This window comes from Ictalurus furcatus, chromosome 6 (assembly GCF_023375685.1).
Source record: "Ictalurus furcatus strain D&B chromosome 6, Billie_1.0, whole genome shotgun sequence".
Taxonomy (NCBI): Eukaryota; Metazoa; Chordata; class Actinopteri; order Siluriformes; family Ictaluridae; genus Ictalurus; species Ictalurus furcatus.
In genome coordinates this window covers 25,510,959-25,527,846 of record NC_071260.1, presented here as the reverse complement: position 1 = coordinate 25,527,846, position 16,888 = coordinate 25,510,959, and the positions used below count along the sequence as shown (strand labels likewise).

At 37.6% G+C, this 16,888-nt stretch overlaps 1 protein-coding gene across 2 annotated transcripts; it reads left to right on the top strand.

The window, feature by feature from the left end:
* Positions 1–726: 726 nt before the first annotated feature.
* itgb2 (integrin, beta 2) lies at positions 727–16,336 on the top strand. 2 transcript variants are annotated; one of them, XM_053627333.1, is made up of 16 exons: positions 727–809; positions 3,582–3,633; positions 3,787–3,881; positions 4,545–4,746; positions 6,447–6,617; positions 7,472–7,713; positions 9,512–9,670; positions 9,784–9,879; positions 10,322–10,411; positions 10,543–10,677; positions 10,957–11,141; positions 12,065–12,297; positions 14,061–14,277; positions 14,761–14,966; positions 15,135–15,301; positions 15,550–16,336. In XM_053627333.1, exons 2-16 carry the CDS (start codon positions 3,585–3,587, stop codon positions 15,616–15,618), a joined length of 2,316 nt encoding a protein of 771 aa, XP_053483308.1. In that variant the 5' UTR covers positions 727–809; positions 3,582–3,584; the 3' UTR covers positions 15,619–16,336. The 2 variants fall into 2 exon arrangements, with proteins under 2 accessions (XP_053483308.1, XP_053483309.1); XM_053627334.1 differs by having other exon boundaries at positions 766–813.
* The last annotated feature ends 552 nt before the right edge of the window (positions 16,337–16,888 follow it).

Here is a 16,888-nt window from a genome sequence, read left to right as displayed (position 1 = left end):
AATCCATCACTGTCCACTTCTTCATGAACACTTAACTAACATCTAACTTGTCCCCACTCCAAAAAAATAAATAAATAATAATAATCTACGTTTACACCTGCTCTTACACCTCTACTCAGTGCACTCCTCTAGCACTCAATTAATAATCTTGTATGGTAGCACAACTTGTATTTGCACTTGTAAGTACAACTTGTACTTGTATTTGTACGAGTGCTTTGCTTTTGATTTCATATTGTTCCAGATGCTTTCTGGGATAGTCTCCAGGTTCCCCCATGAACCTGAAAAGGATAAGCGGTATAGAAGATAGATGGATGGATGGATTTGATTTGTCACGGACATTATACTATAAATAAGAGTGCTTTGCTTTTGATTTCATATAGCTACACTGTTGCTGAAGCTTTGCCTCCACACACGTACGCGTTCACATCCACACCACGTGACCTTGAAACGCGGCCGGTGTTAATGTTATCTAATTTAGTAACTAAAATATCTTAAAGAGTCCAAAGGAAATGTTCATTAATATCAAGTGTCCCTAGAGCATAGAGATAATGCATATTAGGTAGTGTTGAGGAATTAAATGGTGTGTCTTTGTGCTTATTTTTGGTTGTTTAACAGTCTGAACACGGCATGCTTTGTTTTTCTTTCACTTCTCTGTAATGTTTTTAGGGCGGTCTGCTTCCTCCGCTGGCTTTTTTGGCAAATGGGCTGCAGTTCTGCAAGTTTCTTCTTGGGTACTAAAGTAAGAGCACTTTGACAGGAAGTGAACACTTCGTGTGAACTTCTGTCTTAAACGCGGCATTTCAGCAGCCGTAAGTAAGCAAAGAAAGCAGTTTAATTATATAGTTGTTGAGAATAATGAGTGATAGTAGCTTAAGTGCTTGCTTGTTATTTTATTTTCTGTTTTAGCTAGGAAATTAAATGGATTCTTATGTTTCAACATTCTTGATAGATTGTGTAATAGCTCGAGGGAATTTATTTATTAAGCACATTTGTTCTTTCAGTTTAGCGTTAAAATAAAAAAAAAGAAGAGAGAGAGAGATAGGGGGAAAAAAAAACATTTCACAGCTTGATGTTAGTATGGGTTTATGTGTAAGGAATAACACAGAAGACCGTTATATGAAAAGAATCCACGGTGGGGTATAGAGTGTGTAGTTCCGCTTATACACCAGCGATTTGCCAACAGTTACAATGTTAAATTAATTATTGAACACGAAGAGATTTAATGTAGAGGAACAAGATCGCTTCTGTGATCCTGTAAGGTCCTGTGACTACTTACTAATAACTGTAATAAAACAATTCTCTCTCTCTCTCTCTCTCTCTCTCTCTCTCTCTCAGGTATACATATACATTATCTCATATTAAGGTTTTATCTCTCTCTCTCTCTCTCTCTCTCTCTCTCTCTCTCTCTCTCTCTCTGGTATACATATACATTATCTCATATTAAGGTTTTATCTCTCTCTCTCTCTCTCTGTCTCTCTCTGGTATAAATATACATTATCTCATATTAAGGTTTTATCTATCTATCTATCTATCTATCTATCTATCTATCTATCTATCTATTTATGTATTTATTCATTAATCTATTTACCTTTCCCCCAATGCAGTGCATATTTACATAGGCTACATGTAATATTATTTGGTACACTGTATTTTGTATTCGGTATATTTTTTACACTGAAGAAGAAAAGCGTTCAGTATTTCATTATTTCAGTATATCTCCTTTTGTCCTTACATACATCACGTATCAGCATGCATATTGAACAGTACCACTACTTCTTAATTGCCATGAATAGTGTTTGCAGAGGCATGCTCATTGGTTATAGTTGTGTCTAAATATATTGTTCTGTGGTATAGGAAATTATCACTGGAAATAATGACAATGCACAAACTATAACGCTTTGAAGGTCTGACCATTTATGGCAGTCAGTTCTTCACACTTGCGATGTGCAGAGCAGAATTTGACACCCTTCTTCGTAACCTGTAATTCGAACACTTCCTGGGTGCAACAGTTTGTTGCACAACCTTAGGCTTAGACATAAAGTGGTGTTTCATCCTTTTTTAGAATCATTGTCTCATATTTCATTGCTAGGGTGCGTTTTAGAAAAATAGAGGAAAAGGAAATCCAAATTATGAGGAAATGGGAATGGGAAGATAGTGTGCATACAAATAGTGTGCCTTAAAACTTTCAAAAGGATTTGTTACTATTAAAGCATCAAAAGTATTAACATAAGACACATTTTGTTGGCCGTGGAGTTCTCTCAGTGTTTATCTCTACAGAAATGTAGGTGTGTACTGGCTATATAGTTTTTATTTATTTGTTTATTTATTCCTCTTTTTCATTTCATATACTCTTTCCCTTGTTTCTGAAAGTGTGTTGCTTCCTCTTACAAAATGACAACCACAAAAAAGATTGGTTAACAGCTGCTTAGCTGAGTCCAAGGCAGGTGTTCCTATAATGCAAAAAAAAAAAAAAAAAACTATACGCAATTAAAAAAAATTAAAACTAAAGTTTATTAAAAATGACTGATGCCTGGTATATACCTACTCAATGAAGCATGAGGTCCCTTTCCACAACCTTTTAACTGACTGTCCCTCAGAGGTGGAATGAACTTCCAACCTCAATCTGGACAGCAGAATCCGTCACTATCCACCTCTTCGTGAACACTTAACTTACTAGTCCCCACTCAAAAAAGTAATCATAATCTATGCTTACACCTGCTCTTACACCTCTACTCTGTGCACTCCTCTAGCACTCAATTAAAAATATTGTATGGTAGCACAACTTGTATTGTTCGCTTGTATTTCGCACAACTTGTATTGTCCGCTTATGCTCGTATTTCCTTTTTTATAAGTCGTTTTTGATAAAAGCATCTGCTAAATGAATAAAATGTAAATGTAAAAGATAAATGACATTTATGTAAGTGTAGATGGCGCTGTTTGTATATGCTGTGTCATATCCTTACTTCTACACCACCTTAAACCAAATGTGTTAAAGCACTTCTACGGCATATCATTTTATTATAACAACAATCATTTATTAGGGGGCTGTACTAGATAGATCTACTATTAGAAAGGTTGGTTTGAACTAGCTAAATGTCAAGTGAAGAAGTTACATGTGAAGCTTATGAGGTGCTTCGTACCTAAAGATAGAAGAAATAACGTTTAAATTTAAACATTTGAAAATAGATGTAATGCAATTTAATAAATGTTATGAAAACATTATCATTACTTTGTTGTTCTTCTTGTTATTGTTGTTTAAATATAATATAAATAATAGACCAGTACAGTTTTCCTATGTCAGCATTAATATTATTATTATCCTCAAGAACCTTCTGTTAAAAAGTGATGGAATATTATGAAGCAAAAGAATCTCATTTAATAATCAATTGTATTATATAAGATCATTAAAAAGGTGAGAAACAATAAGACAGCAAATGAAATAAATGGTCAAATTCACCTTTGCTGGGAAGAGTTTTGCCTTTTGAAATATATTTCTGTGTAGATTGTGGTAGGTTAAACATCTGTAAATTGCCATTGTTATTGTATGATTAATAATAAAATAATGTGATGTTTTTCATTAGAAAATGCCACAGGCAGCAAAGATCATTCTCCTGCTGTTATTTGGACAATATGGTAAAGTTCAATTGATATGACAATGAATGAGACAATTTATGTATTCATATACAGTGCATAATGCATGGTTTATTTGAACTAACTGAAGAAATGCATATTATTTCATGTAAAGAACACAAGGCTGATTTCATTATCCATGTTTTTCTGCACCAGTCTACTCTCAGGAGAAGGAATGTATAAAATCATCAGTGGTGTCTTGTAAAGACTGCATAAATTCTGGACCAGGATGTGCTTGGTGTCAGGAATTGGTGAGTAGGCTACATACATTAAACCAGTAACCCTTTTCTATTGCATATGTTAACATTAACTTACCAAGCTATAATGGAAACAGTACCGAATTAACTCAGTTAATGGATTTAACACCTTGAACACCACAGTGTTAACATTATGTAGGCCTTTCATTTTTATTATTTTATGAACATTCTCTGTTAAGATGATAGGATTTGAAACATGCCTAATGAATATTAACATAAACAATTAAATAAATTAAACTTCTTCTGGATTAAACACAAATTAACTGAACCTCAATTTTAATAAGACTTTTATGATTCTGTTTAGAGAGCATAAAATAAAATATGATAAAAATATGATTTCTACTGAAATTTCTACTTTAGCCTGACTGAACTGCATTGATATCATGAATCAGGAGAGCTACAAAATGACCTCATCATAGATTTGTCACTGATCATAGTATCAAAGCTTTTTTCTAATCATGCATGCCAGAATAACCAAGCCCAATCACTTTCTGGAGCCAGTAAGTGTAGTGCTAACATTACGATGCCATACGAATCCACATGGGGCACAACTATTTCAGTGACAGATTACAAACTACTTTATATGCCAAGGGTCTTGCACAAAAGACAACAGAAATATAAAAATTTGTGTACTGATTTGTTGTTTTCCTAAAACAGAATTTCACAAAGACTGGAGAGCCAGAAGCAGTACGATGTGATACAGTGGACAAGCTTAAAGAAAAAGGTTGCTCAGAACAAAAGATAATCAACCCACCCAGTAACTTGGAAAATGTTGCGAACAAACCACTATCAGGGTCAGACAGGACGAAAAACCCAGTTCAGGTGCAGCCACAAGAAATTAAACTCAATTTACGACCAGGTATGTTAACTTAAAATGATAGAACAATACACAGAATCCAAATACACAATACACAGATTAACAGATTAGTTGCATCCCATTCTAATTACTGATCTAATCAGTGTATTCCCTGCTAAAAAAAATTAATAATAATAATAATAATTTTAAAAAAGCCAAATCCAAACTGCAGCTGATTATTTGGAATATAGGTGTGTTACAGTGGATATTACTGTCTACACACACCTGTTGAAATGGCGGGGTTTTGTGATTTCTACCTTTATTGTGAAATTTTAACCTATTAATTGAAGTGAAAAAGAATAAGAATCATTTTTATTGAAAAATAAAAAATGTACATTAAGCTGGTTGCATACCCCTAAACTATTACTTAGTTGAAGCACCTTTATATTTTATCACAGCATTCAGTCTTTTTGGGTAAGAGTCAGTTTGGAATTTTGACTTAACAATTTTTTGCTTTCTTCCTTGAAAAAGCATTTTAACTGGGCATCTCTTGTGCACATCCCTCTTCCGGTCACCCCACATATTGTTAATTGGATTTAGGTCTGGACTCTGGCTGGGCCATTCCAAAACCTAGAACTTGTTTTGGTGAAGCCATTCCTTTGTTGGAATGGAGGTTTCCTTTAGGTCATTGTCATGCTGAAAGGTGAAGTTCCTCTTCATCTTAAGTGTTTTAGCAGAAGCTTTAAGGTTTTGCAACAAAATTGACTGGTATTTATGAAGTTATTCATTATTCCCTCCACCCTGATTAAAGCCCCAGTTCCAGCTGAGGAAAAACAGCCACAAAGTATGATGCTGCCACCACCATGCTTACCTGTGGGGATGGTGTTCTTTTGGTGATGTGCTGTGGGGTTTTTTTTTTGTGCCACACATATCTTTTGGCATTATGGCCAAACGTTAAACTTTGTTCTCATCAGATCATTAGACATTACTCTGCATGGTTTTAGGAGATTTGATGTATTATATGGTTAAAAAAAGGCTTCCATTTTGCCACCCTACCCCATAGCTGAGAGATATGAAAAATTTTGGGAGATTCGGGAGATCATCAATTTTAGAGGGACATCCTGTTCTTAGTAGTGTCACCACTTACTAGTTCTCCACTTGTTGATTATTAGCTGTACAATGTTCTATGGTATATTATATGGTATGGTATATTGAATGCCTTAGAAATTTTTTTAAACCCTCTCCTGATTGATATTTTTCAACAATGAGATCCCATATCTGCTTTGTAAGTGCTTTGCAGCCCAGGGCTTTTCCAGTTAGATGTTACCAAAAAGATGTCAGGAAAATCCTATAGGCACAGCGGTACTCTATTTGGGGTTAGTCACTTTAATTTATGGCACGTGTATACTAATTAGTATTTAATGAGTTTGAATGTGATTGGTTGATTCTGAACACTGCCACACTCCCAGTTGTTAAAGGGTGTGCACACTTATGCCAGCTGGGTTTTGGAAGTTTTGTTTACTTTTTTCCGAAAACATTTCTGGGTGTTTGCCTCTTGATTCTAATATGTTGCAATCTCACAATAAAGTTGAAAAAAGGTTCTGACATGATTTAACTTAGTGTCTTTTTTTTTTCACATCACAAAAACCTGCCATTTTAACAGGGGTGTGTAGACTTTTTCGATCCACTGTAATTAAAGAAAGAAAAACGTGCTTTAACCATTTTTAACACTGTGCAATAAACTGTTTTTTTTTTTTTTTCAGGTCAAGCCTTCACGTTCAGTCTCCAATTTAAAAGGGCAGTGGGTTACCCTGTTGATCTGTACTATCTGATGGATTTGTCATACTCAATGGAGGATGACTTGGAGAATGTGAAAGATTTGGGAATAAAAATACTTGAAAGCCTGCAGAAAATCACTGGAAATGCAAGGATAGGTAAAAGAAAATATAATGAGAACAGTAAAAGAAGACTTCACCCTGTAACACATTAAATATGTTTATATTGAAATATTTGTGATGTGGTTAGAGACTCTAGTGCAGGTCTGGTGGTTGGTGCTGTATTTTCATTATTCCTGTGACAAGTTAGCAGTTGTCTGCTGCAGTGACATCACATGGAGACATTGCTAGCAAAGTTACAATGGAGATTAATAGGAGGGAAAACTTCAGTGATCTCAGACATAACGGATAACAGTTTTGCTCTTAATAATAAATAACACACTCCTAATAAGGAGTGATAAAAATAATAATAACATAGGATATTGGACCCAAGGTCCCATGCAATGCAGATATATGACACAGTTGCTCTCAGTTACAGCAGAGACTCAGCTCAGCTCATTAGCAGCTTATGAGATGATTAACATGATAGTGTTCACAGTGATATTAGCATGAAAATTGAAGCATTGGAAGCTGATTTATCTGAGCCGAGTGTACAGATCAGGATGTGAAATATGGACAGACTAAAGGACTAAAGCTGCACCAGTTTCTTTAGCAGTGTTTACACAATCCCACAAATCCCACTGATGCTACTATCAGCGTGTGGCTGAGTGGTATTGTGGGAAATATAGGAAACCATTAACCAAGTGAAAATAGAACAACATGTAGATGTAAGACATTTAAATTTAAATATTCAACTCAGAATTTCATTATAAAATAAATCTTGAAGTTAAAGTTTACATGTTAATTTAAAAAAATTAATACATAAGTTGTTCAGGGTGGATTTTTCCTTTATAATTACTATATATGTTTTAATCATAAGATGACTGCTGCATTGACCTGGTTTTTTCATGCAGGCTTTGGCTCATTTGTTGATAAAACACTTCTTCCATTCACTGACACAACCGAAGAGAAGTTAAAAAAGCCCTGTCCGGCCAAAGCAAAGCAATGTCAGCCAGCATTTGGCTATCATCATGTCCTCAACCTGACACAGGATGAGACACTTTTCAGTGCAATGGTGTCTACACAGTTAATATCTGGCAACTTGGACACACCAGAGGGAGGCCTGGATGCCATCATGCAAGTCGTCACCTGTGTGGTGAGAGATGTATAATGCTTTTTCATGTTAAAATAGTGTACTACAATCATTTTATGTATGTCAGCCCAGGTAAACCCTTCACTTTCTTCACACGCCACCCCCCCCCCGACCCCCCGACCCCCCCACACACACACACACAAATATACATTGGGGGAAATAAGTATTGAACTCATAAACACCTTTTTTCAGTAAATATTTCCTATGAGGCTGTTCACATGAAATTTTCACCAGACTTTGGTATTAACTCAAGATATCCGGAAATATAAAGAATTCACAACATTCAAGTCCATAAATGAAGTTATGTGTAATAAAGAGGAATGACACAGGAAAAAAAAGTATTGAACACGCTAACTGAAATTTATTTAATACTTAGTGGAGAAGCCTTTGTTTGTAATGACAGCTTCAAGATGCTTCCTGTATGAAGAAATTAATGGGCCACAGTATTCAGGTGTGATTTTGGCCCATTCTTCTAAACATATTGTCTTTAAATCTTGTTCAATTGGATTCAAGTCAGGTGATTGACTGGGCCATTCCAATGCCTTGATTGTTTTTCTCTGAAACCAATTGAGAGTTTCCTTTGCTGTATGCTTTGGATCGTTGTCCTGCTGGAAGGTCCACCCACGTCTCATCATCATCCCGGTGGATGGCAGCAGATTCTTCTCAAGAATCTCCCGGTAAAGGGCTCCATTCATCGTTCCTTCAATTATATGAAGTCTACCAGTACCATGTGATGAAAAACAGCCCCACACCATGATGCTTCCATCTCCAAACTTCACTGTTGCTATAGTGTTTTAAGGGTGATGTGCAGTGCCATTTCTTCTCCAAACATGGTGTGTAGTATGACAGCCAAAAAGTTTCATTTTGCTCTCGTCTGACCAGACTACACTCCCAGTATTTCATAGGCTTGTCCACATGAGTTGCAGCAAACTTTAAACGAGCTTCAACATGCGTTTTCTATAGAAATGGAGTCTTGCGGGGTGAGCGTGAGTAGTGGATTGCATTGCCTATTGTTTTCTCTGTGACGATGGCATCTGCTGCCTCCAAGTGTTTCTGGAGCTCTTTCTGAGTGGTCCTTGGCTCTTGAGCTACTCTTCTGACTATTCTTCTGACTCCCTGGTCAGAAATCTTGCGAGGAACTCCTGTGCGTGGCCGGTTGACGACGGAGTGATGTTGCTTCCACTTGCAGATAATGGCCCCAGTGGTGTTTACTGGAAGATTCAGAAGGTTTGAAATGCGTCTGTATCCGATTCCATCAATATGTTTCGCAACAATAATGTTGCAAAGGTCTTGGGAGAGGTCTTTGCTTTTACCCATCATGAGATGTTTCTTGTGTGACGCCTTGGTAACGAAAAGCCTTTTTATAGACCATCGATTTACTAACCCAGCCGATTAATTTTTTTAATTAATTTGCACAGCTAGGAGGTATACTTACTTTCTAACTATGTACGGATTTCAGCTGGTTCCTTGCCTTACCTTGCCTTGGAGAATTGTTTTTTCTTAGCATGTTCAATACTTTTTTCCTGTGTCATTGCACTTTATTACACATAACTTTATTTGTCAACTTTTGTAAAAAACAATATTACTTCCAAATTTTAAACAAACATAAAGTTACAGTGGGTAATAAGTTCTAACTTACCTGAGGTAAAAGTTGTTTGCATTTAAACACGAGCCTAATTATCTCTCTGACTGATTTATATTCTCACTAACATTGCTTGGGAAATAATCATTAGTTAATTCAGTCAGTTCTGTTCTTTTGTTGAAATTTGATAGCTTTGCTAAAAGATTTTATCATGCACAGAATAAGATCGGCTGGGGAAACAGCACGCGGCTGCTGGTGCTTGCCACTGATGCTGGCTTCCACATGGCAGGTGATGGGAAACTTGCCGGCATCCTCGAACCCAACCAAGAGACTTGTCAGCTGGATAATAATAACATCTACAGCATGAGCAACACTTGGGTATGTCTGAAGTAATATATAGAAACATTTTTCTAAACCTTTGATGTTACATAGCTTTCTTGAAAGTATTGCCTAAAATAAAATAAGTGTCTTGATTAAACTGTCCCTGTCAGGATTACCCATCTGTTGGTCAGATAGCCAGGAAGTTGGAAGAGGAAAACATACAGCCTATTTTTGCTGTAACTGAAGATGTGTCACACATATACCAAGTGAGTGTTACTCTCTGAATATTTATTAGAATTAGTGGTACATCATATTAATATAAGCAATATCCTTTGTGATAAAAGGATGTTTGTGATAGAAGGGGGTGTATGGTGGCTTAGTGGTTAGCACGTTTGCCTCACACCTCCAGGGTTTGCGGCTTGTTCCCGCCTCCGCCCTGTGTTGAGTCCCGCCTCCACCATGTTCTCCCCGTGGTTCAGGAGTTTCCTCTGGGTACTCCAGTTTCCTTCCCCAGTCCAAAGACATGCATTATAGGCTGATTGGCATTTCCCTGTGATGGGTTTGCACCCTGTCCCTGTCCCCTAGTTCCTTGAATAAGCTCCAGGCCCCCCGCAACCTTGTGTAGGATAAACAGTACAGAAAATGGGTGGATAGATGGATGTTTGTGATATAAGGATGTTTGTGATATAAAGATGTTTTCTTCTAAAGGAGCTGAGTAAACTGATTCCTAAATCGGAAGTTGGAGTACTGAGTTCAGATTCAAGCAATGTGGTCAAACTAATTGTGGATGCATACAACGTGAGGAACTTTTTCTTTTACAAATATTTACACAGAATTAGTGACATTTCTTTGCAATTACTGTGTAATTAAATGAACTGCATGTAAGTGCAAGTGTTTTGTTTACATCTTTCTGATTTTTTTTTTTACAGAAACTCTCCTCTAATATAATTGTGACCCATGATGGACTCCCAGAAGACATATCAGTAACATTCACATCTAATTGTGCGGGAGGAGAGAAGCCTAGTGACAGGGGGACATGCAACAATGTCGCCATTGGACAAGTGGTACCATAACACACATCACACACACACACACCAGCAATACAAGCTATTAATAGGTATCACATTTCATTTTGATCTAAAGCTTTGTAATTAAATTGTTTATTTGTAATGAAATGTTTCAAGCTTCAAATTAATTTATATCCTCAGTTACCTTTATAGTGATAGTGTACATACTGCATATAGTGATAAAAATAAATAAATATGTAAGTATACACTGTATTGTCCAATAAGATATGAGCACATCCTGATTAGCAGTGTTCTTGATTTCTTTTCTCTCTCTAGGTGACTTTCAATGTAACTGTAAAGGCAGCAAAATGCCTAAATGAAACAATCCAAATTGGTCCATTGGGATTCAATGAAAAACTGAAGGTTAACATTAAGACACGATGTGAGTGTGAGTGCGACAACCAGCCTGATGTACACCCGTACTGTCATCAACATGGCACAATTGTCTGTGGCACATGCAGGTACATGAAAATTCCTGTTTTGTTGGATGAATGATGGATGGACGGATGAATGGTGGATGGATGGGTGGGTGGATGCATGGATGAAGTAAAAAAAACAAAAGAATTACACATGCCCTTCCAGTATTATTGGAAGACTATAGGGGACTGTAACACCTGTATAAAATTACTAGGTTAGGAAAAACAAGAAAAATTAAGTCTCAGTTAAGTTCCAAGTAGAACCCGTTAGGAAGCTATGATCTCTTAACTTTTTAAGGAACCTCCAAGAAACCTTTTTTACAACCCCAATTCTGAAAAAGTTGGGACAGTACAGAAAATGCAAAAAAAAAAAAAAAAAAGGCATTTGAAAATTCAGTTGACCCTGTACTATATTAAAAACGCATTATTAACACAGTATTTGATGTTTTACTTTGTGAATTTAATTTATTTTTGAAAATATACACTCATTTGTGTTGCATGATGACTGCAACACACTCCAAAAAAGTTGGGACAGTCGACTGTTTACTACTGTGTAACATCACCTTTTCTTTTAATAACACTTATTAAGCATTTGGGCGCTAAATGAAGACACCAGTTGGTTAAGTTTAGCAAGCGGAATTTTCCCCATTCATCCATTATAAATTTCTTCAGCTGTTATAAATAAATAACTGCTTGGATGGTCCTTTTCCTCTTTTTCCTCTGCATTACCAAATCATATTTAATAAATAGAGCACATTTCAATAATAACACTGCACTAGAAATTAATTTTGTATCCTGAGCATCTATACTAGTGTACCATAATATCATCACAGTGCAAGTACATCATATATTCTCAAAACTACCTGCATACCATCGCCTGCTTATTCACAAAGTGCAAAATAAATTACACAACAGTGCAAAATATATAGTGCATATATGTGATACTTTATAGTTCTCTTTCCCCACAGCTGCATCACTGGCTTCCTGGGACAGCGGTGTGAGTGCAGCTTGGGTCAGAAAGATGAGGCCACTCTAAAGGCTCAATGCCGCAAAGACAATGGGACAGAGTGTGAGGGCCGTGGAGACTGCGAGTGTGGAGTGTGCAAGTGCCACCAAACCGAGGGGGGCAAATCCTACTACGGTCCTCACTGTGAATGTGATGATGAACACTGCGAAAAGTTCCAAAACAAACTGTGTGGAGGTATTCACACACACACACACACACACAAACATACACACACACAAACATACACACACACACACACACACACACACACACACACACACATACAGTATCTCACAAAAGTGAGTACACCCCTCACATTTTTGTAAATATTTGATTATATCTTTTCATGTGACAACACTGAAGAAATGACACTTTGCTACAATGTAAAGTAGTGAGTGTACAGCTTGTGTAACAGTGTAAATTTGCTGTCCCCTCAAAATAACTCAACACACAGCCATTAATGTCTAAACCGCTGGCAACCAAAGTGAGTACACCCCTAAGTGAAAATCTCCAAATTGGGCCCAATTAGCCATTTTCCCTCCCCGGTGTTATGTGGCTTGTTAGTGTTACAAGGTCTCAGGTGTGAATGGGGAGCAGGTGTGTTAAATTTGGTGTCATCACTCTCACACTCCCTCATACTGGTCACCGGAAGTTCAACATAGCACCTCATGGCATCGGACTCTCTGAGGATCTGAAAAAAAGAATTGTTGCTGTACATAAAGATGGCCTAGGCTATAAGAAGATTGCCAAGACCCTGACACTGAGCTGTAGCACGGTGGCCAAGACCATACAGTGGTTTAACAGGACAGGTTCCACTCAGAACAGGCCTCACCATGGTCGACCAAAGAAGTTGAGTGCACGTGCTCAGCGTCATATCCAGAGGTTGTGTTTGGGAAATAGACGTATGAGTGCTGCCAGCATTGCTGCAGAGGTTGAAGGAGTGGGGGGTCAGCCTGTCAGTGCTCAGACCATATGGTGCATACTGCATCAAATTGGTCTGCATGTCTGTCGTCCCAGAAGGAAGCCTCTTCTAAAGATGATGCACAAGAAAGCCCGCAAACAGTTTGCTGAAGACAAGCAGACTAAGGACATGGATTACTGGAACCATGTCCTGTGGTCTGATGAGACCAAGATAAACTTATTTTGTTCAGATGGTGTCAAGCGTGTGTGCCAGCAACCAGGTGAGGAGTACAAAGACAAGTGTGTCTCGCCTACAGTCAAGCATGGTGGTGGGAGTGTCATGGTCTGAGGCTGCATGAGTGCTGCTGGCACTGGGGAGCTACAGTTCATTGAGGGAACCATGAATGCCAACATGTACTGTGACATACTGAAGCAGAGTATGATCAGTATGCAGTATTCCAGCATGATAACGACCCCAAACACACCTCCAAGATGACCACTGCCTTGCTAAAGAAGCTGAAGGTGTTGGATTGGCCAAGCATGTCTCCAGACCTAAACCCTATTGAGCATCTGTGGGGCACTCTCAAAAGGAAGGTGGAGGAGCATAAGGTCTCTAACATCCACCAGCTCCGTGATGTCGTCATGGAGGAGTGGAAGAGGACTCCAGTGGCAACCTGTGAAGCTCTTTAGTCAACTCCATGCCCAAGAGGGTTAAGGCAGTGCTGGAAAATAATGGTGGCCACACAAATTATTGACACTTTGGGCCCAATTTGGACATTTTCACTTAGGGGTGTACCCACTTTTGTTGCCAGCGGTTTAGACATTAATGGCTGTGTGTTGAGTTATTTTTTACACTGTTACACAAGCTGTATACTCACTACTTTACATTGTAGCAAAGTGTCATTTCTTCAGTGTTGTCACATGAAAAGATATAGTCAAATATTTACAAATATGTGAGGGGTGTACTCACTTTTGTGACATACTGTATATGTGCCAAAGAGGTTTTACACACAGTACTTCAAACATGCATTTACATTGGGTTTATGGATTTTCCTCAGGTAATGGGGATTGCAGATGTGGAGTATGTAAATGCAATGAAGGCTATGAAGGAACAGCCTGTCAGTGCAAGAAATCTAATGAATTTTGCGAGACGGGAAAAACCATATGTCATGGACGTGGCAAGTGTGTGTGCAACCAGTGTGTTTGCGAGAGGCGATACAAGGGAATCAGATGTGAGACGTGTCCCACTTGTGAATTACCATGCCAAGAGTCGGGGTAAGAGAAATATCAGACCAGCATCAACATCATGTTCCAAAGCCTCTTACATATTAAAATCATAATACTTGATTTGGATAGTAGATACTCTATAAATTAGATAGTAGGGAATCTATCAAATATCAACTTGTCCCTTTTGTTTCACTTTATTTGGGTAGCCCAGTTGATGACATTTGATTGTTCTTTCTATAGACTTTTAATAGGAAATGTGAAGAGTATTGATTGTATATAGTTTGACAATGTGAGATAGATCAATATCTGTTGACATGTTGTTGAGAAACAGTTGATACTGACTGTTTGTAGAGTATCCAAGGTGAACTATCCAAATAAAATGTTGCTGTTATAAGGTGTTCAATCATTCAGATTAGCTTGAATGTTGAACAATAGTAAGTCAAGATTCAGACTGGACTCTAGAAACTTTCTACAAATGTTTTATGTGTTCATTTGATATGCTGATAACCACATCCCCTTATTAAACATTAGGAGTTGTGTTGAATGCAAGGCATTTGGGACGGGACCATTTGAGAAGAACTGCAACGCGTCCTGCACCCACCTTGACGTTGAAGTAGTTGAAAAAGTGGCAAAAAGGGAGTGCCAAGTGAAGGACAAAGAGGGCTGCCGGATGATCTTCTCAATGACTGAGCAAGATGGATTTGACAAATATATTGTGAAAGTCCTTAAGGACAGAGGTAAAGCAAATCAGTAACCCTGACCATGTTTGTAATTGTGGTTTAGTATCATTAAATGGTGGCTTGTTACATTTTCCAAGAATGATGTACCAAATGTTAACATATAGTAGCATATGCCAAGACTTTTATCATCTGCATTTTATAATCTGTGTACATGCTGTATGATAGAATGTCCCGAGGGGCCAAATGTTGCACTCATCGTGGGTGGGTCTCTGGCTGGTGTGGCACTGATTGGACTTCTACTCCTCATCCTCATTAAGGGAATATTCTATTTCAAAGACCTCAAAGAGTGGAAGAAGTTTGAAAAGGAAGCACAACGCCGTCAGTGGGCAAAAGTATGTTCTATTTTTTTCTGGGTATAATGCAACGATAATACTACTACTACTACTACTAATAATAATAATAATAATAATAATAATAATAATAATAATAATAATAATCTGAAATATCACCATATTGAATTGCACATGCAGTGTGAAAGCACTGGTTCCATGTTTCACTTTGGACATGCTTTTTTTGCGCTTTCTCTCTCTCTCTCTCTCTCTCTCTCTCTCTCTCTCTCTCTCTCTCTCTCTCTCTACAGGGTGAAAATCCATTATTCCAAAAGGCAACAACAACTGTTGCAAATCCAGCATTTACTGGAGACTCTTAAGGTAGTAGTAGATCAGTAGTGGAGGAAAATTGAGTTATTTAAAATAAATCCACTATAAATGCATTACACATTTATAATCCAGCACTCAAGCATGCTCTTCCAGTCCACATTTTTGCATCATCCTCTGTGCTGGATAATTAACATTGTAACTTGAACATCTGAGCACAGTAATCAGTGTTCTGTAGCCCATGATTGCTTCTGAGGGACTTGGATTGGGATCCTTGGAGAATTGATTTGTGGCTGTGAAATTGTATTTTGCTTACCTCTTATTCAATGGTTTAATGTGTTAATGTGCCTTTCTAAACTGGTTCCAACGGTTTAATGGTCTAATGTGCTTTGCTAAATTGCTGTTCAGCATCAGTTCCTTGTATATAATTATCTGTTGTGGCTTTTGTGTATGATCATTTGTGTGTACTAGTGATGTGTGTATAAAGCACATTTAAAATCTAAATAAAATGTCCTACTTAAAAGATGATTGATGTTTCCACTCCAGAGGAAAAGGACAAAGATGATAGAAGTCAGAAAGTCATAAAATGTTGACTCAAAGTTTAATATTCAGTTATTCTGTATCTTAGAGCATATTACTCAGTAACTACTATGAATTAGCCAGTGAAAACTAATTAGAAAGGTGAGGAATGAAGGGTTTACTGGGTTAATAATACACAGATGTATTGATTTGTCTACTGTTTAAAATAAAGTGCACATTTGGTTGTTTCTACATTAATGATCACATCTCAGTGCAAAACATACAAAAAGAGAGGCATGAAGCTAATGAGTGAATTATGTAATGAAAGGGGAAAGGGTCTCTGCGGCACCAGTGGCCACAGCTCAGCTATGAGCCCTGCCCTGGCAGTCCTCCACGGCAGAACTAGTTAATGAATCTGAGGATCAGAAGAGACATTGTGGTGTACTGAAGGCTGAAGTTCATAAACAGATAGTGAAACAAGCTGAGACTCTGCTGCCAAGGACACACACATACACACATTCACTGTCCCAGAATCAGGTAGGAAAATTATTCTCATATCAATTTTTTTTTTTAAATTGTAGCTAAAAAAATTGGATTAGCATTTTTGGTACAGTAAGCAATTTCTTTAGGTAGTCTTTTAGAACAACAAAGGAAGTCTGTGTAGGTGTGATTAGTTATCAGGTCATCATTATAAGCTTTTGTGCCCAACATCAGTGTGTGGTAAGGTCAGAGGCTGCTGAATAGCTTGCAAGTTCTAAATCCGAAAAGTTACTCTCAATATGTTTCCCAAAGCACCTCTCGCGA